General features: G+C 44.3%; 1 protein-coding gene and 1 long non-coding RNA gene across 15 annotated transcripts in view; one reads left to right on the top strand and one right to left on the bottom strand.

Annotated features, from left to right (window-relative positions):
* Positions 1–23,664, top strand: part of FAM13C (family with sequence similarity 13 member C) — a gene marked incomplete at its 3' end in the record, with an annotated part of 76,577 nt that overhangs the window by 36,512 nt on the left and 16,401 nt on the right. For 12 of the 14 annotated variants that reach the window (XR_014564645.1, XR_014564646.1, XR_014564647.1 and 9 more), the window contains 5 exons: positions 11,686–11,839; positions 16,659–16,869; positions 19,303–19,441; positions 20,234–20,315; positions 22,788–22,990. Coding sequence is in view for 10 of the 14 variants with exons in the window: in XM_083740420.1 (XP_083596546.1) it covers positions 11,686–11,839; positions 16,659–16,869; positions 19,303–19,441; positions 20,234–20,315; positions 22,788–22,990 (789 nt within the window). The remainder of the gene's footprint in view (positions 1–11,685; positions 11,840–16,658; positions 16,870–19,302; positions 19,442–20,233; positions 20,316–22,787; positions 22,991–23,664) is intronic. The other 2 variants (XM_083740418.1, XM_083740426.1) reach the window with 1 other exon arrangement.
* On the bottom strand, positions 12,551–19,432 carry LOC310845437. The gene is made up of 3 exons (XR_014564727.1): positions 19,295–19,432; positions 13,828–13,990; positions 12,551–12,629 (listed from the first exon to the last, which is right to left on the bottom strand). It is a non-coding gene; the product is annotated as an uncharacterized lncRNA (long non-coding RNA).

Genomic DNA, 23,664 nt, shown 5'->3' with positions numbered 1-23,664 from the left:
ATGAATCGGTCTAATTTTTTTGAAGGCATTTGCTTTGAAACACTTAATTCTGGAGTACGTGCGGTAGTCCTGAAAGGAGGCAGGAGTTCTGCTTTATGATCTGAATGTACATATACTTAGTAAAGAGTAAAGGCCATCATTGACAGCATTGCTTTTCTTACACGCATTGGAACATTTCAGAGATTTGCATCATAGCTGCTTACTCCTTTAGCCTAGTGATCGGTGTCCATACAAATTATTTTGTTTTGTGCTGCTTATATGTCTGTCAGCTACTAAGGCTGATCAGTAAAGGGAGGGTCAAAAAGAGCCACTTCCTCTTCATCAGGCAGTCACTGTGAATGGCAATTGGGGAGAAACTTCGGGCTCATCCATACTTCTGCTTGTCCTGTGCCGAGAAATATGGATCTGAGCATTTTCCTGCTTGTCCCATGCTTTCTGAGCAGTTTTGTGTTTGCCCCACAACTTCCCCCTGGAAAATACATTCTTTACTGCTGAATTGGAACAAATGGCAATCCGTGGAACCACCCAATTGCTATTTGGTCTGATTCAGTGGTAAACCATGGGTTTCTCCAGGCGAAAGTGGCAGGCTAAAGAGAGGTGCGGACAAGCCCTTCTTTGCACCCCTGTAACTTGGTTGCCCTTGTGCTGTTTTGAATTACATGTGGTTCAAAATTAGTCCTGGGATGGCCTCCTTTTGTGAAATTTCACACCATACAAACCATGTGTTATGTGTTGCCATGCCACCCACCTTGTGACACGCATGCAGATAAATTAGCTGCCACTACTTGTTTATGGTTCTGGTTTGGTTGTATTTTGAAAACTGAGATGCCTTTGAAAATCAGAAGCATTTGTAAGCTTAGAGCATTGTAAAGGTACAAGGGCAAGATTGCTCAAGGTAGACGAGAGACCTTGTTAAGCCGAGGGGAGGACGTGCAGATGTTATGTGCTGATAATAGCAGAGCGTAGAAGAACAAAAGAGGCAAACCTATAATGAAAGAAAATCAAGACTGGTGACTAGCAAAATAGTAGGATCAAAATGTGTTGCTGAAGAGTAAATCTGAGAAGCTTTTTAAAATATAATGATAAGATTGCCTACTTGATCAGGCAGTGGGAAACATATTAGGCCAAGAGGATATAACTGAGCGAATTTATTCTCTGATGATCATAACAGTGTACTACTGTTGCCCTGGGCAAGACTACCATCATGAAGGAGGTTGACTAAAGGCATATTTGCACCAGATTCAGCATTGTGGCAAGCATGCATAATAAAATAGGAGTGATCTGGCACAACAGAATCCTGCTCTAGATGTGCCCTGCCTGTAATGCAGTTGTGGGTGCAGGACCACTATGGGCCAAAGCAGCACTTCTCAAACTTCTTTTTCATAGGACACACCACCTTCCCCCCACCTTTTGGTTCCCCCCCTCAAAAAAGCATATAGGTAACTCATATTTTAAAAATGTACTCTCTAGTGCAACGAATGTGAAAAAATAAAATACACCCCCCCCCTTCAGCACTGACTGCAAAACCAACACCAAACCAGGTATGTATTATGAAAATTATGTGCCCTTCCCAGGCCATGCTGCATAGAAGGGCCCCCTTAACCGGTACATTTTTAAAAAAGGAATAATTAATAGAATGCACTAGCACCGTATTATGAAAATCACTGGCCCTAGGCCAGGACCTTAATGCTAGTTTGATAGTCTGACTTTGACAACCACCACCACCACCACCACCACCACCATCAAAATAAATCAAGTTCAGGGCCAAGTATAAATATCCTCAGCTGTTCCCAACCTTTCCATTGCGCCCCTAAATGGAGCTTGTTGACCACCAGGGATATACTTTGAGAAGCTTTGGGCTCAAAAGTTTGGGGTATGTAGACTGCAGGTGCATCTCTACCCTCAAAGCCCTCTGCTTTAAATGGAGAGGTCCCTGTGGCACCACAGTACGTCCCCCACCCTAGACAATGAACTTGAGGAGAAAAATCCAAATCATGCACCATGGTAACTTAAATTCAGTGCCAAGAAAATCTTTATAGTTCTGCAACTTGTATAACACATGCAGCGTTCTGGGTTTGCTAGTATTTCTCAGCACCAAATAAAAATGTATTTCATTTTGTGAGAAATCGGCAAATGCAAAACATTCAGTTATCGACCTTAGAAATTGTGGGGAAAGGGCAGGTTCATAGATCTCCTACATTTCTTTAAGGGTACAGCAAAATGGGTGGTGATGAAATTCAGAAACATTCCACTTTTATGCATGTGTTGTAATATGTGTAGCTTAATGTTAATGGATAAAGTTGTAGTCTAGGTTATGAGCACAGAAGCATGGAATGCAAAATTGAATTAATGAAACACTTCTTTAAAAAAAAAAAGCACACTTGCTTGGTTTATATACTTCATGGGGGCAAAGCACTATCCAAGACTATTGAAATCCATCTTGTAATAGCTAGAAGTCTTATTCTTTCTCCCTTCTCTAACATCTGGTGTTTTGCCAGGCAGCGTCCACCCACTTTCAAGCTATCTTAAGGGCCGGAAACATCCGTTTTAAAAAAAGAAGTGAAAGCTTTTGATTTCTTACTGCTTGCATCTGTGCCCAGCACAAGTCCTGTGCTTAGGTGGTGTAATTGCAGAATACATCCTGCCTTGACAATGATGCTTCTGCACCCAGTTCCGCAGACTCTCTCAATATTGCTTTGCAAGCACTTAAATGGAACAAAGAGTTTCGGATGAAATATAAGTCAAAATGATGCCTTTGAAAAGAGCGTGATTGCTGCCACAGTTCTGCTTGTGAATCATATTCTGACGTGCATTAAGGGAACGAGTTGCCCCTAAGAGCCCACTCTTGCAATTTAGTATACTGTGGAGCCTTTGCCTGCTTTATTTGGATCCGCCTTTCCGTTTGGTCTGTTGTTTACTGGGATCAGTAGCTGAAGTCCAGAAATGTTATAGTTTAAATGAGCTGTCTGCTAGACAGAAGAATCATGTGGAGTGGCTTAGACTGGAGACAAGGTGCAGCTCATTAAGCCATCGATAGCAATCCAAGCTTTGTAGGCCAAGTGCACAAATAATTCAGATGAGTGGCTTCACACAGTTGCACCAAGAATGTAGTGGTAAATTTGGAAGTGTAAGCCCTCATCTTGACAGCCCACATAGCCACACCCCCAAAGAGCATCTGAAAGCAGCGTTGATCTCTGTGGATTTGTTGGCAGTCAAGGGAGTAACAAATGCCTCATTCTCTGACATCCTCTATGCTAATCTGTCACAACGAAAGTCAGAAGCTGAAGGTCTTGTTATCCACTCAGTCGCTTGCGAGAGCAAGGAGGGCCTGTCAGTTACCCTCAGCTCTCTGACGGATGACAGAATTGCTACTGCTGTGTTTGTGTGGGGAAAGTCCTGGAGCTGTGCTTTGCTGTGTCCATCCTCCTCCATGCTGCCGATGCATCGTTTGTTGGTTCGTGTACAACAAGCCGTTAGGTGGCTTGGAAACTGTGGTCGTTTCAAAAATGGAATACAGTGGTGCCCCGCAAGACGAATGCCTCGCTAAACGAAAAACCCGCAAGACGAAAGGGTTTTCCGATTTTTTAGCGGCTTCGCAAGACGAATTTCCCTATGGGCTTGCTTCGCAAGACGAAAGCCCATAGGGAAATCTCCGGGGACAGCGGGGAAGCACAGCGCGCCTTCTCCTCTGTTCCTGGACCTGTCCTAAGGCTTGCGGTGGGAGGTCCGGGAACAGAGGACAAGGCGCGAAGGGCTTCTCCTCTGTTCCCGGAGCTTGCGGTGGGAGGAGGGTTTTTCCTCCCCACCGCCAACATTCAGAACAGCATTCTGAATGTTGGCGGTGGGGAGGAAAGCCCTCCTCCCACCGCAAGCCTTCAGGACAGGTCCGGGAACAGAGGGGAAGGTGCGCAGCGCTTCTCCTCTGTTCCCGGGGCTTGCGGTGGGAGGAAGGTTTTTCCTCCCCACCGCCAACATTCAGAACAGCATTCTGAATGTTGGCGGTGGGGAGGAAAGCCCTCCTCCCACCGCAAGCCTTCAGGACAGGTCCGGGAACAGAGGGGAAGGTGCCCTTCTCCCCCCAGCCTTCAGAAGAGTTCCCGCCTAGGCTGCGGATAGCAGCTTGCTGCCCTGCGCGAGGGGCGCTCTTAAGCAGAGCGCCCCTCGCGCGGGGCAGACATTCGCCGCTTGGGGAGCCCTGCAGGGGAAGTCTTGCAGGGCTCCCCAAGCTGCGAATGTCTGCCCTCGCACGGGGCAGCAGGCTGCTATCCGCAGCTTAGAGAGCCCTCTGGACCTCTTCTGAAGGCGGGTGGGGGGCAAAAGTCTTTGTCCCCCCTGCCTGCCTTCCCGGGGGATTTTAAAATGCTGGCGGGCGGCAGCGCTGCCGCCCGCCAGCATTTTAAGATCGCCCCAGGACAGCGGAGAAGTCTCCGCTGTCCCGGGAAGGGGGGGAAAAGCAAAGACTTTCGCCCCCCCCGTCGGCCTTCAGAAGAGGTCGGGGGACAGACTGTCCCCAAACCTGGTCTGAAGGCGGTTTCCATAGGAACGCATTGATTGATTTTCAATGCATTCCTATGGGAAACCGTGCTTCGCAAGACGAAAAACTCGCAAGATGAAAAGACTTGCGGAACGAATTAATTTCGTCTTGCGAGGCACCACTGTATATGGAGATCTGGCAAGGGGCTTGGATAGCTGAGTAAAGGGGGCAGTCCCAACCATGTCTGCTCGGAAGTCAATCCCAGTGAATTCAAAGGAGCTTGCTCTCAGGTAAAAGGGGTTAGGATTGCAGCCCAAGTTGCATATACAGTCATACCTTGGTTTTCAAACAGCTTAGTTCTTGAACGTTTTGGCTCCCGAACACCGCAAACCCAGAAGTGACTGTTCCGGTTTGCAAACTATTTTTGGAAGCCGAAAGTCCGATGGGGCTTCTGCGGCTTCCAATTGGTTGCAGGAGCTTCCTGCTGCCAATCAGAAGCTGTGCTTTGGTTTCTGAACATTTTGGAAGTGAAACGGACTTCCGGAACGGATTCCGTTCGACTTCAAAGGTGCAACTGTATACTTGGAGAGCTCTGCATATTTCTTACAGGCTTGGTGTGTGGTCTAAAAACCTTAGAAGAGTCACATCCCTACCTACGGAAGCCAGTTCCCAAGTTCAGGATGGGCCAATAAGTCCATGCCACTTTCCCATGTGTTCATTCCTGTCTCTTCTTTCTCATTTCCACATTAACCTGGTGAATTTTAAATAAAGACGTGTGCCCAAATTTGTATTTCATATGTGAATTTAAACACACATTTCTATGTGCGTTTTCTCTCAAAACACACATCTTAGAAATTCTGTCTTTTTTGTGTTCTGTGGGTCAAGAGTCATGTTGAAAAAACCAGGAAGTGTAGAAAGCTGGCAGCTAACAAAGTTCCAGCCTGTGTGTTAGTCTGGGAGGTGTGGATCAGGTTGGTTCATACCAGAATTCAACAAAGAGCAGATTCTTCAAGCATCCCTCTCCAAAGGTCCACTGTACACAAATATATTCTAGCAAAGGAGTGTGTGTGTGTGGGAGGGGGACCTATGGCCCTCTATGTGTTGCTAAACTACAGTTCCTATCATTCCTTTACATTGCCCATCCCGTCTGGGGCTGATGGGAGTTGAGAGTCCCAAAATCATCTGGAGGGCCAGAGTTTCTCTACCAGTGTTGCAGTGTGACCAAAAGACACAACCCAGGCTGGGTCTTCGAAAGCAAAGGGGCAGGGCGACGGAGATGGACATTGGTTCAATTTACAAAGTCCCACCCCCCCATTAAGTTCTGTTGGGGGAAAATAAGGTGGTTCTGTGTGAGGAGATGCACTTCCTCTCCAGAGGTCCTTGCAATAAACAGGTTCTTCATCTACCATCAGCAAGAGGGACAATTCTTTAGTAAATAAGGAAAAATAGCTATAGCCCTTATGCCATTCCTGAATAAAGCAATTTCCGCATAGCTGGTTCAGCAGTGGCCTGTAACAAACAAAACACGAGTCATTTTGTGTTTCACCACTGTTGGTTGGTTCTGCGCACAAAGGAAATGGCTGACTGGAAATGGCAGTGTGTTTTCTCCCCTTCTTTTCCCATCTTAACAGATGTTGACAGTTTCCTTGTTTATCACGTATAAAAACCATAGCAATTTCTTTTTGGATAAATAGAGGCAGGCAAAGATGTGTTCTCTTTGATGTCCCATCCCCCCCCCCGCACTCCCCACAACCAACACCTAAATAGACTCTGAATCTACCACCTTCCTTCTTTTGAAATGTTGCTTTCCTTGAAAGGATGCTGTGTGTGTGTGTTGTTGTTTTTTAAATAAAGCCTAGTGTTTAATAAAAGCCTAGCGACTAGTATTAGAAATGGCCCTTTCATTGTTACGTATTTCATTGTGTGCTGACTTTATTAAAAAACTCCCATTTGATTAAACTTGGCTTTCTGAGGTCCTTCCAAAGACTTCTGTATTCAGCCTACATAGAAAGAGCCAACGTGAGGCCAGTTTGAGCCTGGAAGGGAGATATATTATTATTATTATTAATTTATTTAGCACCATATATGCAAATGAACAGGTGTGACAGCTCCCTTTCCAAAGAGGCCTGCTATCTAAAACAGACACATGGAAACAACACTGTGCAAATGAGAGAAGAACATGTTGTCTTTTCTATCACATGCCCTTTTGCTTAGGTCACATGCACAATATATATTTACAGCACATTGTCCGTCGTCCCCCCCCCCCCCGAATCTTGGGAACTGTATTTTACTCATTGCAGAGCTGCAGTCCCCAGCATCCTTAACAGACGACACTTCTTAAGATTCTTTGGGGGGTGGGGTGGCAGAAGTCACGTGCCTTAAATGTGTTTTACATGTGTGGTGTGGATGTGACCTTAGCTGCAGAAAGATACAGGGAGCAGGAGGTTGATCCAAAGGCTTCCTTGAAATGGTGCGTTTTGAGGATGGTTTAAAGGAAATAAGAGAGCTGGTAACACAGAGGCATTCTGGGATGCCATTCCAGACATAAGAGTCAGCGAGGGAAAATGGGTGGAGCCATTTCAGGAGGCAGGAAACCTTTGGAAGCCATGAGTGGTAGTGATGAATGAGTGAAAGGAGGAGTCAAAGCTAGGGATGGGAGACGAATTCAATTAAGTTCACATTTAAAGGCGAGCATACCTAATTCACATTTCCTAAAACAATAAGACCAACAAACAGAGGAGTGTGACATCCACACTCCTCTGAATTTTGCAGTGTGCTTCCGCCAAGCAATATGCTCAAAAATGCATCCCTTCGTTTTTTGGAGTGTACATAGAAATGGATATATTATTGAAAATACCGCAGAGGACATTATATTAAGAAAACTACTCTGTCAATATATGAATGTAAGGCAAAATTGCACACAAACGTATTTCTATTAGGAGACACCCACGCTAAAGGGCTGTCAAATTTTCCTGAGGACCGCAAACTGAGGTGGAAATGTGGAGAACCTAATTTAAGATTTGAAAAAATATATATCTAGAAACCAAAATAAACCATTTTTTTAAGACCAGCAATCTTAAGCGTACATATTGGTTGGGAATAAATGCCACCAAATGCTGTGGGACCTGCTTCTGAACAAACACGCGTAGTAGGACTGTGCTGTAAGAGTCATCAAGAAAGCAGAATTTTGCTACAAGTGACTTTTCCCCTCCATAGTGCTGCAGTGAGGGGAAGAGTTGTACCTGGTAGACTTTTGTCTTGTACACAGCTCCTTCAAAGTAGTTCCCCTCAAGGTCTGGAGCTGTCAACTTTTATCAGCGAATCGGGGCAGGAGGAGGAACGATATGTCTTGCCAATGGCTTAAAGTGATTGATATTGAACCTTCGGGTTGAGAGGCGCCATTCCTCTGAATACTGTTTTCTAGGAAATAGCAGGAGAATGCAGTTGTGGCCATGCTATGCTTGATGGCTTCCCAGAGGCATCTGACGTTCTGCTGTGGGAAATGCCATGCTGGACCGGAGAGGCCTTTAGTTGATGCAGCAAGACTCTTCTTACGTTCTTAATGCTTTTGTGGCTCAGGCATATGAAGTAAATATGTACATTAGAAGAAAGGCTTATTTCCCAAGGGTTCACCTTTGGAACAGCTTTCCTCCACCTTTCGATAGCACTTCATTGGCCCATCCCCCTGAAAAGAGGAAACAGTAAGAAATGAGAGATTTCAGACTTGACGGTTTGCAGTTATTTATATTGGTTCTGTATGCCAAGTCACTATCAAGGTCATGTTTAAAAATATATTTTTAAAAAATATATTTTTATTTCAAATCCCTCAACGGTAGCTGGAAATCTGCTGCAAACCTCATGCCTGCAACAGATGGGGAAAATATATATTTAGAGCTGATTTAATTTTTCTAAAAATGAGTATATTACAGCATCGGCATTGCTAAAAACAGCACTGACCACCCAGTTTTTAACACATTAGTCTGCTTGGGCAGTTTTGTACCATAGTTAGTAACGAGTGCCAGCTGTTAATCATGGAACAAATATATATATATGTAGGATTATTCTAAATTGAGGAGTGTATTTTCCTCCTGATGAAGGAGTTAATTGCTTCTGTCTGGTCAGCCAAACGAGAGAGAGATTTCAGACATATCCCTGCTTATTCTCTTGATGCCTCCCAGGGCAGTGATGTACAAACTGTTCTGGGGAGCTCTTTGGTTTGTAAGAAGTTTAGCGGGGATTTCCAATGGGAAGATCAGCAGAGAAACATCCCACAAAGACTGCTCCATCAATCCCCATTTAAACATCCTCACTTACAGTATTACGACTGCAGGACTGCCCTTGCTGGTTTCTCTACACATCACCCATTGGAGGGGAGAAATCTGAAGTGGTGTGCATTCTCTATATGAGTGGGCTGCGTGCATGACTTAGAACTCCGCACTATATGGGTTCAAAGTCACATAGGAAGCAACGCTCCCCACAAACAGATGGTGCTGGAGAGAGGTTAGGGGTCAGTGACCACAACCCCAGTTACCAACCAATCCCCTTTTCTGGGTGCCCTCATCACCAGAAGTTAGTTTTGGAGGGTGGGGAGGGGAAAGGCCATTTTTGGCTGTGGTATGCACTTAAAGGAGCTCCCCACAGAAACCCAACTAGTGCCTAAATTAATACTATTTATATTCCAGATGGAAGATTTTTTTCTCCTTCACCTAAGCATTTTTATATGCCTGTTGTCTTTGTCCATGGAGTTTTCTTGGCAGGGATACTGGAGTGGCTTGCCGGTTCCTGCTCCAGGTGGATCACGTTTGGTCAAAACTCTCCACTATGACCTGTCCATCTTGGGTGGCCCTGCTCATAGCTTCTCTGAGTTATTCAAGCCCCTTAGCCACGGCAAGGCAGTGATCCATGAAGAAGCATTTTAGGTTATGCTGTGGATCTACCCTCTGTAGATTGTGTTGCGTTGCTTCAAATTTTGCTGCTGGGTTGTTAGTTATTTTACGGCATTGCACCCTGCCCTGGAAACAATGCCCTCCCTGCCTGGTGAAAGGCAACATAGAAGTTATTGAAAGATAATGAATTAAATCATTTAACGCTCCGATGAGCCACAAGCCCCCCTGTATCTCTGGATGAGGGAAGTTCTAATGCTGAATGTTCTGGCCTTGCCTTCTTCCCGTCTGTCTCTGCTGGATGGGTGACGGTGCAAAGTCTTTGGTGTAGAATGCAGTTTGGTTTGTTCAGTTCTTCCCGGTGCAGAGAAGGGGAACAAGTTATTTGCCTGAGGAGGAGAAGGAGGTACTTTCAGGACAAGTGGTTCATGCAGAAACCCAGAAGCTAAACTCCTGTGAGGGTGTGCATTTGTGACACTTGCACACTCTAAAAGTTAAACTTTTTTTCTCTCCCCCCCCCCCAAGAGGAATACATGAAGTGTCTCTTCCAGCTTTGATTCAGAAAACACCTGGCAGTTATCAGAAGTCTGAGAAACATTGGTGTAGGGTAGGGATGAATGAATATTATCCATGTTGGTTTCTCTTGGTTTCTCATTTTTCCATTCTTAAATCCAGTTCTCCACATTTCTCCAGCAATTTGCATTAAAAAAAGAATCATGAAAATTTACCGGTGCTTTCATGTGAATTTCTTCTAATAAACACATTTTAATGCAATTTTCATTAATATACCACGTCTCTGCAAACATTTTTCACTAACAACACATTTTTGCACATTTTCACTAAAATCTGCATTTTCATATATACTTTCTCCAGATACACACATTTTTGCACACACTGTTCAGTGATAGAACTGTATCACAAAATTCTGAGAAGTGTGAATTTCTAAGGATACCTGGGTTTCGGTTCACATAAGGGTCAGGAAATGCAGATTAGGTGATTTCTCATCATAATGCAAACAAAATTGAACTCTAGCTGAGGGTATATTTGCATACAGTGTAAGAGGTTCTAGGTTCAGATAAAGATATTGCTGGACTGAGCTCCTGTATCCCTCTCCCTGGGCTGTCACTTGCCTGTCTGCAGTTTAAGAGCCATTGTGGTATAGTGGTTAGATTGCTGGATGAGGGCCTTGGGAGACAAGGGTTCAAGCCCCCACTCAGTTGTGAAGCTCCCTGGGTGACTTTGGGTCAGTCACTGTCTTTCAGCTTAACTTTTCTGGTAGGGTTGTTGTGACTGTAAAATTGGGAAGCCAAGAACTGTGGTTGCTACCTTGAGCTCTGTAGAGGAGAGTTGGGGTATGAATTCAAATCAATCAATCAATCAATCAATCAAATTAAAATCAAATGTAAGCTGTAGAAATATGAGGTCACACATTTTTTGAGCAATGCTCGTTTATGCCTTAGTGTTGACAAGCTCTCCTTATTTTGCTTTATCTTGGATTGCTACCTGCTCAGAGGGTATGAACTCTTTTGTGTTCTACCCTGCATTTGGGGGTGGGGGAGAAATTGTACTTTCATAGCCTACACACGGACTTTCATCACCCTCCTTGGTCCATGAATGATTAGGGCTGTGGGAATGCTTGCATCCCAGCAAGATGCTTGTGTCAGATTATGCAGCTAGAATATTGCACTCTGTATTCAAGACTGGGAATGAGAAATGGATCAAGCGTGAAACAGGAGCTGGAGGAGCTGCTAAGAGATAAAGAGCCTTTGCCGTCATTGATTTGTTTGCGGTGAATGACAAAGATCTGTTAATTTTGCCCTGGTGCAGGATGGGAAATGAAAAGCCAACCCTCTGCTCAAAAAAGAAAAAAAGAGGAGTCTAGAAATGTAACCCTTTGCTTTCTGCAATGTATTGCACAATATGCTATGGAGGGATTTTATTCTCCCCCTTTTTTATGAATGGAAAAGGGGGAGGGGCTTAATGCCACCAGGCCCTGCAATCAGCACAACCTGTGAAATCCTTACATGGCATTTTTTGCTCCGAGAGCAAAGCCTCCAGCTTCTCAGACTGGCTTTCAGGAACAAATCTTTTCTTCTTTTTTTGCTGATGAGATGATCTTTCCCTTGTGTCATAAATAATCCAGATCAGTTAAATAGATGGAGGAAACGAAGGCGCATAAGGAGTATGGCATGTCTAAGCAGTTAATTCACTTTTCCTGAGCCGTGAGGAGGAGCAGCCTTTCCTGCAGACAGCCCCAAGGAGCTGAAGACTTGATCCTTGCCATTCCCTCGCTCTCCATCTATCCCAATGTTCTGTTTTTGCCTGCAGAATTCTTTGCTGAAGCTGCAAGCCCTTGAAACTGACCTCTGCTCTGCATTTCTGCCGAACCAGGAAGAAACACCACAGCTGCCGGCTTCAAAAGACCCAGTCGCTTCATCGATCCCAACCAGCAGTGTGCAAGTTGATGGGGAGAGTTGTGGAGGTAAGAGAAGGTCTTTGTTAATGGGCTGTCCTTGTTTCTGATTATAGAGGCAACTCAGTGGCATACATTGTGACCTAATAAATTGCAGCCCCCCCTTCAAACAGCACGGAAGGCTGAGGCATAATTTGGGGGCACAAGTGTTTATTATTATTGATTAAATAAAAGTTAATACAGTCACACACACACACACACACACACACACACACACACACGCGCGCGCGCGACTGTGAGAGGAGAAATGAAGGAAAGCCAAATGCCATTTTGTTTGTGTTTTGATTCATATAAATACTGATTACTTTGGGGAAGAGTGCTGTCTTAAATTTGGCCAGTTCCTTCATTTTCACACAAAATTGGTTTTTGTAGGTTTCCATCCATTTCACTTCTGATTATGTTCTACTGTTAGGATTGTGCTAACATGTGCTCTTTTTCAGTGACTGTTAGTCTGTTGCCTGTGTTCCCCCAACTCCAACACACACACTCGCACACTTTTGCCAGGCCATTGTTGATTTTCCCATTCTGTTATTGATTGCAGATTGATTGCCTGAGCAAAGCAAGTGGAAGACTTAAAAGCCACACATTAATTTTCATCAACAATGACTTACTCATCACACACTATTTTTTTTGTGTGTGCATCCTTTTTTTGTTCATTCCTCCACTTTCCTCTCTCACTCAAAATCAACTGTTGGAAATAAATGGATTTGAAGCTTGGGATTCTTTTCTGTCAATTCAGAGCTTGTAATCACGCAGATGGCATGAGATGGATTCCTGGGTTCAGGCAGAAGGCAAATCACTGTGCATGAAAGTGGGTCATAGTTAGCAAGACCAGTATAGCAAGCAGATGAATTATAGGCAAGCTTAAAATCTGCAGACCGTGTGTGGTCTCCATTAAGGCAAATGGGTCAGTATTACATGGCCTAATCCCAAGGTAATTTTTATAGATAAATAAAGTGACTGTAGCAAAAGAGCTTATTTCAAAAGCTTTTTATTCTCGGTCATTTTGCAGAGGCTAACCCATCTCTTTCTAAGAATCTCTCAAATTAGTTTGGCAGTTCTACCTTTTGAGATGCATTTCACATCCTTAAAAGCCACTGGTGCAAAAACTCTATAGCTCTCAAGGGCTAGAGAGATGCTCATTAGACGTGCCCCAATTAAGGCAAAGAAAGGAAGATGCATCCAGCTGCTTCCGTCAGCATCCCCTATTTTGTCTTGGTTTAAGATATATGAAAGAGATCCAAGCCACTCTGCTTTTAAAATTGCTGAGTAGATCAATTTGAGGTGAAAGAAAGAAGCCACCGTCTTCCATGCTCAGGGTTGGTCTTCCTCTGATATGGCAAAATTCAGCCCACACACCAGGCATAGCCAATGTAATGCTGCCCAGATGTTGGACTATAGCTCTAACTATTGGCCATGCTGACTGGGGATGATGGGAGTTGTAGTTCAACAACATTTGCAGCCAATGCACATCTCCCCTGAATTCATTCTCTCGTGTCCATGAGGATCATTGTTCCAGGGCTAGTACATTTGTAAGGTATTCTTAAGTTGCACTGGAACTGGAAGGATTTTATTTTCCCCCTGGCCACCCGCAACTTCCCTGCACTTCCCTGTTTTGAGAACTGTGGACTTCTCTTGTTCATGAGCTAGGAGGCACAGATCTCACTGGAAAAGCTTTGCGCCAAAGTTCAGGATATATAAAATATAGGAAAATAACCTCAATCTTGATCTTTGTATATTTGGAGCATAACAAAATGGCTTGTGGCTATTGTGCTGAGGAGTTGATTTCACCCTTGGCCTTTGTTTGCCAATTGAACCAAACTTAGGGCTGAGCCATTAAATCAGTTAAGAAAAGCCATGTGAATATACAAAAGTGAGGGTACAATATTTGCCATTAGAAGCCAGCTCCTCCCTTTGCCCCAACCTGATTAGCCTTGCCTTAATACAGAGCTGCACAGCTTGCAAATGATCTTGTTACCATGATGATGATCAGTTACCAGTCACGTATGCTTGGTTTCGCTTCCAGCCTGGTTCTGCAATAACAGGGCAGTTGTCAGTCTCGCCGGCAGGTCATTGTGTGTGGCTGGCAGAGTGAATTCAGCCATGTGGGGAGCCTGTTGTGGAAGACCTTCTTTCTCTGTACACGTTCTGATCACAAACCTATTTGAAGAAGCAGATTCATGGCTGGAGCATATGATAGGCTTCCATAAAATATTACCTGTTGACTGCCTCCGTGGGGCAACTGCTTTTGTCCCACCCCACAGAGTGGTTTAAAGTGGTTGCCATGCAGCATCTACATTGTGTACAGCTCACAGCAACTATTCTGCAGTTGCATAATTCCCAGATCTTTCAGCCAAAGATCTGGATGAAAGTCCGCTTCACGCTGAATTGCAACTCATGACATGGCTGATGGGAGTTGGAACTCCACAACCTCTGGAGGGCCACAATCACATGTGCTGGTGAAACTCAACACCCCTTTCTTGGGACTGCAGAAACAGGAGAGGTGTCCCATTCTGGCTTGTCTGGTGAGTTGCTTTTGGCTGCAGAGGATTAGACGCTGAGCAGGCAAAATAAAGTTCTTACCTGAGAATGCATGTAAAGTAGAGCACAGCACACAATTCAGCAAGGTTACATTGTGCAGACAAATGAGTGTCTGTCTGTGGACCCTCTTCTGGACCGAACCCTGCACAGGTGCAAAGGTACTACTGGGTAGGAAACTGCAATGCTGCTTACACTGTGGTTCTTTGCTGAACTTGGGCGTTCAAATGTATTGAAGCACAGGCGTGTGCATAACCACAGTGCTATCAGCTTTGTGTGTGTCGAAAGGGGGTTGATTCCAAGTACCCTCTTTTTCCTTCTCCTTCTCCCTCTCCCTCTCCCTCTCCACCTTTGAATGACCAAACTGAAATGTGGAGTACCTGTTTGGTGGAGAGAACAGCAATAATCTCCGGATTCAGGCCTCCAAGATGTGTTGTTCTGTAATGTCAATATTGTGTCCCTGTTATTTCCTATGCATAGTGTACAAACTGCTCCTACAGGTCTTAGCTCACTTATTGTTATGTACTGAAGTTCTCACCCTGGGCCAGCAGGGGGATACTGTAGATAGTTATGCAAATGAAGGATCAAAAAGTGACGTTCAGTGATTGGATAGTTTTAGAAAATGGCAACTGTTACATTGTTCTGGAACGCTATACAAGCAGGCTGACTGAGCTCCTCAGTTAGTTCTGTTCCAGCTTACAATAAAGAGCTGCTTTGGAAGTATCGCTGTGTTGTCTGATATGTTCGCCCACAACTTAACACTTATCTCTCGTCTCAGGTGTATGGATCTGTTTATGATAAAACACAGACACACACACACCCAAGCATAGTTTCCCAGGAAAATACATATGCACCCCAAGTGTCAAAGTGCCGGTTCACCCTGTTCTCCATCTTTTAAAGACCAGCTAGAATGTTAACAATAGGCAGTCTTTATTTGAAAAGGAAAAAGTTGCCCTTTCGTTTTAATGTAAATATAAAATCTATCTTGGGTGGATTGTGTGAGTGGTGATTGATCCATGATCATAAATTATAGAAGCTGTCAGTCAATACAGTGTAGAAGTCATGGGAAAGAAAACTAGGTCAGATTCGCTCCTCATGATGTCTGCCAGAATGCAGCCCTATTCATTAGTGTGTGTTTTTCCCCCTTTAAAGAGATTTATTAGAAGCTTGCAAGCTCTTTAATCCTAATATATATATATAGAGAGAGAGAGAGAGAGAAAGCGAGAGAGCGCGAGTTTGTTTTGTTGTTTGCCACTATGGGCTACTGGGAGGAAGGGTGGAATAAAAATCTAATAAATACTACTACTACTAAATACATGTATTGCAAATGCCATCTATTTAGCCCAATAAATTGTTTTGGTCCAGCTGTTTTAACTTTAGAAAAAAGTAGGCTTTGAATGCTCTGAAAGAAACTGATAGGGGTAAAAAGGTCCCCCCCCCCCATTTTATTATTACATGGCTCATTTGTTTGATGTTTTGTAATATTTTGAAAAGAGTCATACAACCCATTTTAAAGTAGGGTTGTCCTCTTTTTCCAGGACATGTCCTCCTTTTCATGGGTAGAGTCATAATAGCGATCCCTAGTTAAAAGAAGAAGTCAGCAAATGTGCCCTCTTTTTTGCTCTTCAAAATTTGGCAACCCTACTTTAGCGGTTCTTTGGTGGATGTAGGCAATCCCATTCATCTCTTTATAGGGAGCTACTTAGGCCCAAGAACTGCCTGATATAGCTAGCATATAACCTTTTTAGTGTCGCGTCAGGATTAATGAACACATAGTATTTTAAGAGTGTGAGAAAACGATTATCTCAGGAAGTGTAACAGAAAGATTTATTCACTTAGGCCTTACTGCTGCTAGTAAGTTTCATTCATGTCAACCCTGACTCCAATCCACTGAGGTATGGCTGTTCCTCAGTCTCTTCAGCCAAGCAGCATCTTTGCATGTGCATTGTCCTGCATGCAACTGGCAATTTATTCTTCCAGTATTCACCATGTGGTGAATATTCACCAATATTCAACATGCCCTAATGTTAACTCAGAATAAATACCACTGGGTTCCGTAGGACTTCCTTCCAGTAAGTTTGTTAGGGTGTCAGTTTTAAAGTTTTTCTTTTAAACTATTTATTTTTGATGCGCACAACCTTCTCTTGGTATATGCTTACACCCCTTTTCCGCTATGTCACGTCACAACTTTCTCCAGGGAGCACTGATGAACCTCAGAGGCTCTTTCAATGTGTTCAGCTAATGAGCTTTGCCCTTCTAAATGCCTATTGAATTCATCTTGTCATTGCAGAGCCTGCACAAGTCTACAAAGAGGGCCAGGCAGATGCAGACAATGGACATGAAGACCACCATTCCTTAGGGACCAGCAGGCTGCTGTATCACATTACTGATGGAGATAATCCTCTGCTGTCTCCTCGCTGCTCTATTTTTAGCCAAAGCCAGAGATTTAATTTAGACCCTGAATCAGCTCCTTCTCCACCAAGTGCTCAACTGTTCATGATGTAAGCTAAGACATGGTTTATTTCCCAGGGCTGCCTCTGCATGGCATATATATATTCTCTCTATTATATATCTGATGCTTTTCTCCCACCTATTAAATATCAAACACCAAATGATGATGATGTGGGGATAGCTCAGTTGGTAGAGCATGAGACTCTTAATATTAGGGTTGTGGGTTGGGGCCCCACCTTGGGCAAAAGATTCTTGCATTGCAGAGGGTTGTACTAGATGACCCACATGGCCCCTGCCAACTCTACAATATGATAACCCTTCCCAGACTGAAACAAGTGGAAACTTCCTCCAAAGAACCCTGGGAATTGTAGTTTGGTATAGGTGGTGAGAATTTTGTTAGCCCCCTGCTCACAGAACCTCAGTTCCCAGTGTTCTCTGGGGAAAGGTAATAACTTAAACAGGTCTAGGTTTGGAGTACGGCTAGCCCCCCAAATGCTCAGCTACAGTGCAATTACTCTGTGTGCACACACGCACACTGCTGAGATATGTTTTGAACGGCTGATAACAGCCATTTATTTAAAGATAAAATAGACAAGCTTAATTGTGCTACAAGCATAACCTTGGCTAATAATAATAATAATAATAATAATAATATGCGGTGCTTTTTTCTGGGGGGACGCACACCCCTAAACATTTTGTGTATCTAAGTTTGGCCTCATTGAGGGGCAGTATTTCAATATGAGTAGGAAAATGAGAGTGCCCCTAAACATTTTTTTAAAGAAAAAAAAGCACTGATAATACGTAGTATATTTGCATAACACTTTCAAGTGTCCCAGGTGCTTCATATACATTATCTAGGTGAAATCTTTATAATAACCCTATAGTGGAAGTCAGTGTTGTTACTTTCGATCCATGGTAGGCAGGCTATTGCAGAGTAAAAGAATACATCACGGAGCAGGTTGAATAGAAGCATCAGAACTGTGGGGCTGAGGCAGAGGTTCATGGTAAGAGAACAGAGATGTTATAAAATGTGTTCCTATTTTTATCTGTTGTATGGTGAGTATGCAAGAGGCATGCAGTGTGAATAAGCTTGGCCTAGGATGCAAAAGTGAGAGCTGGGTTCTCTCAAGAGGAAGTGAAATAATAATATCGGCAGAAGTGGTGTTGTTTTTTAATTAAAAAAAACAAACGCTTAAAAAAAATTAAATATACATTGGTGCCCCTTAAATGCTCTGTCCCTCTGCCAATCTCATCTGAGAATAGCACTGCCACATGTCTGAGCAGTCCCTTTAAAAATCTTAGGTGCTTTCAGATACTGCTGGAGAGCCCTGGACTGATCATTTGTTCCCCTTCCTGGGGCATCCCCATCACTCTAGCCAACTGAGGGCCAATGCTGGATCAAGTGGAGATCATCCTTCTGTCTTATGCTCTGTCTTATTCCTCTTCACTTTCCTGATTCTTCAGTGCAAGGATGGGGGGACCTGCTGCCCTCCAAATTCCCATCTTCCTCAGCCAGCATGGCCATGTTAGAATTACTGCTCCATGATTGCAGTCATGGGATTTTTTTCTATCTCGTAACGGTGTATGTTTTGACTCCACAAAGTGGGAAGTGACGGAGACAGGATGTTTGAAGTTCCGTGAAGTGGGACTATTGTCCTATGTTCTTTATCTTTGCTGTCTTTTGCTCGAGAGGGAGGGAGCCATGTTGCAGTGCTCTGTGTGTGTTTATATGTAAATAAAGTAGATCAGCCAAAATGCTGAGTTGCTGAGGTCTGTCACGCGAACTGCGCAGACTCTGCGGATCCCTAAGTGTGCTGGTGTCTGTTGGCATTGGTCGCTTTGATGTTCAGGCTGAAGAAAGCTTTTGAAGCTCCCGAATGAATGACCAGGAGGGGGAGAATATGCCAGTCAGGCATGTGACTCTACCAGGGTCCTACTCGAGTGTAGGATGAGCTCCTGACGGGCCAATGAGCAGGGACGATGACAGTAAACTCTCATCAGTAGCCTCTGGAAGGTCACAGGTTCCCATCTCCACTGTATTCCTTTCTTCTGTCCCAGCACGGACACACATAGAAAGAGGTTTCCAACTCCAGCCCCTGTTTTGCTAACCACGCCCTTGAACAGTATAGAAATCATGGTGCCAGGTGGACCTCTGGGATTTAAAGCAGACTTGCCCAACTGGTGAATGGGGTTGTCAACTTCTGAACTAAGCACTGTGGCTATGTGTCTTTAACAGCAGCATGATGTGTAGACATTAGCAGGTGACTGTCCTCATTTCCATGAAAAGCTTCACTTCCTGCTTTCAGAAGATTCCATACCACTCCTCCGTTTCTCCTTCTCTCTGTTAGTATCCCTCCTCCATCACCCTCCTTCATGGTCTAACCCCCCCCCCACCAGAGTCCAATCACTCCATTGCCGTTGTAGACCTAATCCTGCAAAGCAATTTCATATTTAGGACATTTTTGTAACTTCTACCTTTGTAGGCCAAGAAGTTCTTCCAGAGGTAGCTGTGATGACTGCAAAGAGCCGCAGACGATAGCACAACTCACAAAGCATCTACAAAGTCTTAAGAGGAAAATCAGGAAATATGAAGAAAAGTTTGAGCAAGAGAAGAATTATCGGGTGAGAAACCACCTTGTTTCTGTGGTGTTTGATGAGGTGGATGAGACTGCATTTGACTTGCTGGGTCACAGTGTTTATGTGCCTGGATTAAATTATGTTTCTTTCTTGTTGTTTCCTGGGTCCAAAGCAGATGCAAATCTGCTTTACTAGTATTTATGTTGGTGAGAGACATGGTAGTCACTAGTGTTGATGGCTGCAAGTGACCTCATAACTACAAGTGACCTCATAAAGGTCTGGGCTAGTTAAGCAATGATGTCACAAATACTCAGGTGCTGGTTATCAGCTACACTTGCCACGTTAAGCAAAAAGAGCCAGTAGTCACCTGGGCACAGTGGCGTAGCGTGGGGGGGTGCAGGGGGGGCTGGCTGCACCGGGCGCAACATCTGGGGGTTAGGGTTAGGGGGTGCAAATCCACGGGTTAGGGGGCACAAATGACTTGCCTTGCCCCGGGTGCTGACAACCCACGCTACGCCGCTGCCTGGGCACCAGCAAGGTTAGGGAGCAGCAATGTGCAGTCTTATTATAGAGGCTGGTGAAAGAGCAGGTAAGCCATTTTTGCCATTTAGACTCTAGTGGGGTTTGGATGCCATCAGTGTATAACAGAGTTTGGCAGTCAAGTTACTTTTGACCCAGCCTGGACCACAATCCAGATGTCAGCTGGAACATTATATATTCTGGATTAATAAATGCAGAATGTATGTGGGCAACTTTGCCCATTAATAATGAGAGCTGTATGAATAACAACAGCCACAGTCTAACCACCTGGTTTCCCCCTTGTTCTTTCTTGTCCAGCCTTCTCACGCTGACAAAATATCGAATCCCGAAGTAATGAAATGGATGAACGACTTGGCCAAAAGTCGGAAACAGCTTAAAGGTACACACAACTATCAGCTGCAGTCTGTAGGATAGGTCATTTCTCTTTCACCAATAAATCTGGTGGAAGACACATGGGGAAAAATGCTTCTTAGGGAAGTTTAGGGAAGTTTTTAATATTTAATGCTGTTACTGTTTTTAACATCTGATTGGGAGCTGCCCAGAGTGGCTGGGGAGACTCAGCCAGATGGGCGGGGTATAAATAAATTATTATTGTTATTATTATTGTTATTATTTTATTATTTTAGCACTCGGAGTCATTTCTCACTAGTGCTTGAAGGAGGGTCAAATTCAGCTAGATGCTGAAAGTCCGATATTTAATATTGTCTTGAACCTTACCAGAAAAGCAACTACCCGTCTTTTTCGCTCTATAACACACACCCGACCATAACACACACACAGTTTTTAGAGGAGGAAAATCCGTAGGCATGCCACCCATAGGCATTCCCTCCATAACACGCACAGACACTTCCCCTTACTTTTTAGGAGGAAAAAAGTGAGTGTTATGGTGCAAAAAATATGGTAATTTCCTAAGAGCAGGAGTGGACAGTTGTTGGACTTTAGTTCCCATAATCCCCCACCAGCATGGACAAAGTTCAGGGATGATGGGAGTTGTAGTCCTGCAACATCTGGGAGAGGTGCACAGGACTGCTATAGAATACACAAAACTGGTTTTACCCAAGCCTTAACAGCCATCACCTCCCTGAAAGCATCCTAGGAACTGTAGCAATACCCCAACCCCACTACCCTAGTCCTCATTTTTCTCTAGGGAGAAGGAAGTTGGGGTAAGCTTCTGTAAGCTGGCAGTGTAGATTTGCCCTGTAAAGTGCAGTCTGCCAGGAGCTGTTCCTGTGGAAGCCTCAATGAAATGAATGGGGCTTGAATGGAAATCAGGCTTGCTAGATTCCACCCCTTTTCCTGTAATTTTAAATAGCAGCGTCATTGATCTCCCTCAGTGCCACAGAGTGCAACACTAATGAAGTTAATGCTGAGCTAATAGCTTCATTACACTGATACCTTTTACACACTCATAGTTAAGTGATGTGTTTGATCCTGTGTTACCAAACCGCTTAAAACACTTAATTTCCCCCCATTCTGTTAAGTTGTGAGTGTCGGATATTCCCTTGAGTGTGAGTTTCTTAGGCTTCCATTATAAGCTGTATCCCAACCAGAAGGAAATCATGTCCACTTTATACTTTTTCTTCAATTAACAATGAGGGTTATGCTGCATGATGAGACAGATGAGTTTGGTTTTTTTTGCAAAATGCAAAGTGGAATAAATCAGGACATGTAACCTAATCATCGTACAGTGGTACCTCGGGTTACCTAATCATCGTACAGTGGTACCTGTACGATGTAACCTAATTATCGTACAGTGGTACCTCGGGTTACAGACGCTTCAGGTTACATACGCTTCAGGTTACAGACTCCACTAACACAGAAATAGTACCTCGGGTTAAGAACTTTGCTTCAGGATGAGAACAGAAATCATGCTCCGGCAGCACGGCAGCAGCAGGAGGCCCCATTACCTAAAGTGGTGCTTCAGGTTAAGAACAGTTTCAGGTTAAAAACAGACCTCCGGAACGAATTAAGTACTTAACCCGAGGTACCGTTGTATTACCATTATTATGAAGGCATGTGCAAAGTTGAGAAATGGCCACAGCAGGTGGAATTCAGATGCAGAGCTTCCTGTGGGAAGCTGGAGTGATTTAAGTCTGTTTTAGTCTACTGATGTTGATGCATCAGAGGTGTGTCGCAAGGGCAGGATGTGGGAGCAAGGATCCAGGGCCACACTCAGAAGCAGAATGAGGAGGAGGGTTCCCAAATGCAGTAAGCAAAGGGGTAGCCATTGTGAGAACAGGATGCTGGACTTTGATTTGAATCAGCAGGGATCTTTTTAGGTTCTTAAAACCAGGAGTTTTAACACACATTTTGTGAGCTACCATATATGGACGGAGGGACGCAGGTGGCGCTGCGGGTTAAACCACAGAGCCTAGGACTTGCTGATCAGAAGGTCGGCAGTTCGAATCCCTGTGACGTGGTGAGCTCCCGTTGCTCGGTCCCAGCTCCTGCCAACCTAGCAGTTCAAAAGCACGTCAAAGTGCAAGTAGATAAATAGGAACCGCTCCAGCGGGAAGGTAAACGGCGTTTCCATGCGCTGCTCTGGTTTGCCAGAAGCGGCTTAGTCATGCTGGCCACATGACCTGGAAGCTGTACGCCGGCTCCCTCGGCCGATGAGCGCCGCAACCCCAGAGTCGGTCACAACTGGACCTAATGGTCAGGGGTCCCTTTACCTTTATATATGGATGGGGGATTGCATTTAACTCTATGGGTCACCTGTAAGGGTTGTATGTGAGCAATCCAGCTCAGTGTGGTGATGGTGTGTGTGTGTGTGTGTGTGCACATTTTGTGGTGGCAGAAGGAATGTGTTGCAAGTGGTTGCTCATTCGTATCCTGGGAATTTTCCTCCCAGAGCTGAAACTCAAACTGTCAGAAGAACAAAGCTGCCCCCTCAAAGCAACTCAAAGGAACCTTCATCAGGAGAGCTCCAAAGAGACTGTGAAGCAGGACACAGCAGGAGCTCCCCCGAGCCCCTCCGTAGAAGAAACCATGGATGCCGTGATGAAACGACTGAACGAGAAGCGGCAGCAGCTCCATATCCCCGAGAACGTTAAGGTAACACGGCTCTTTTACGGTATTTCTATTTGCGCAGCCTCAAGCCAAGTTCAGCTCCTGAACTGTTGGGCCTGTTTGTCATGTGCCGAGCCACCAAAAAAGCAGTAGCAGATTCCATGCATTGCTGTCCCACCCCTTCAGTGTAGCTCCACGTTTTGCCACCAACAGTTTAGAAGAGTTAAATGAAACAGTTTAGTAGATTTATACGAAAACTGCAGGGGGAGATACTGTCCCTCCTTTACAAATAATGTCTTTAGGAAGTCTTGGATGGACAAAGAAGTGATAGGCTGTTCAGAGAAAAGGTGCAGTTCCTGGTCAGTATGTTTCATGAAACTTCCACTAGGAATGAGAGGTGTGCAATAGAACACTAATGTTTAGAGTTGTCTATATATATATGTATTTAAAAAACTTTTTTTTGCACCACTCTTCAGCAGAAAGATGCTGCCTGAGCAGCAGCTTAGGCAAGATAAAAACAAAACAGTCCTGTATAGAACATAACACAAAAGGAAAAGGCAACGAGGAAGGATGAGCAAAACAAGTCAGCTTAGACATCCATTATTAAGAATACAGAGTAGTTCTTGTAATGGCCACCTGTAGGAATATAAACAATTCGAGAAGAGGAGGAGCCAGTTGGAGCTGGTCTCTCAGCTGAACAGCCCTGCCCACCATCTCCC

Source organism: Podarcis gaigeae (assembly GCF_964106915.1).
Source record: "Podarcis gaigeae genome assembly, chromosome: 5".
Taxonomy (NCBI): domain Eukaryota; kingdom Metazoa; phylum Chordata; class Lepidosauria; order Squamata; family Lacertidae; genus Podarcis; species Podarcis gaigeae.
The sequence above is the reverse complement of the archived record's forward strand: the minus strand, read 5'-3'. Positions and strand labels throughout refer to the sequence as shown.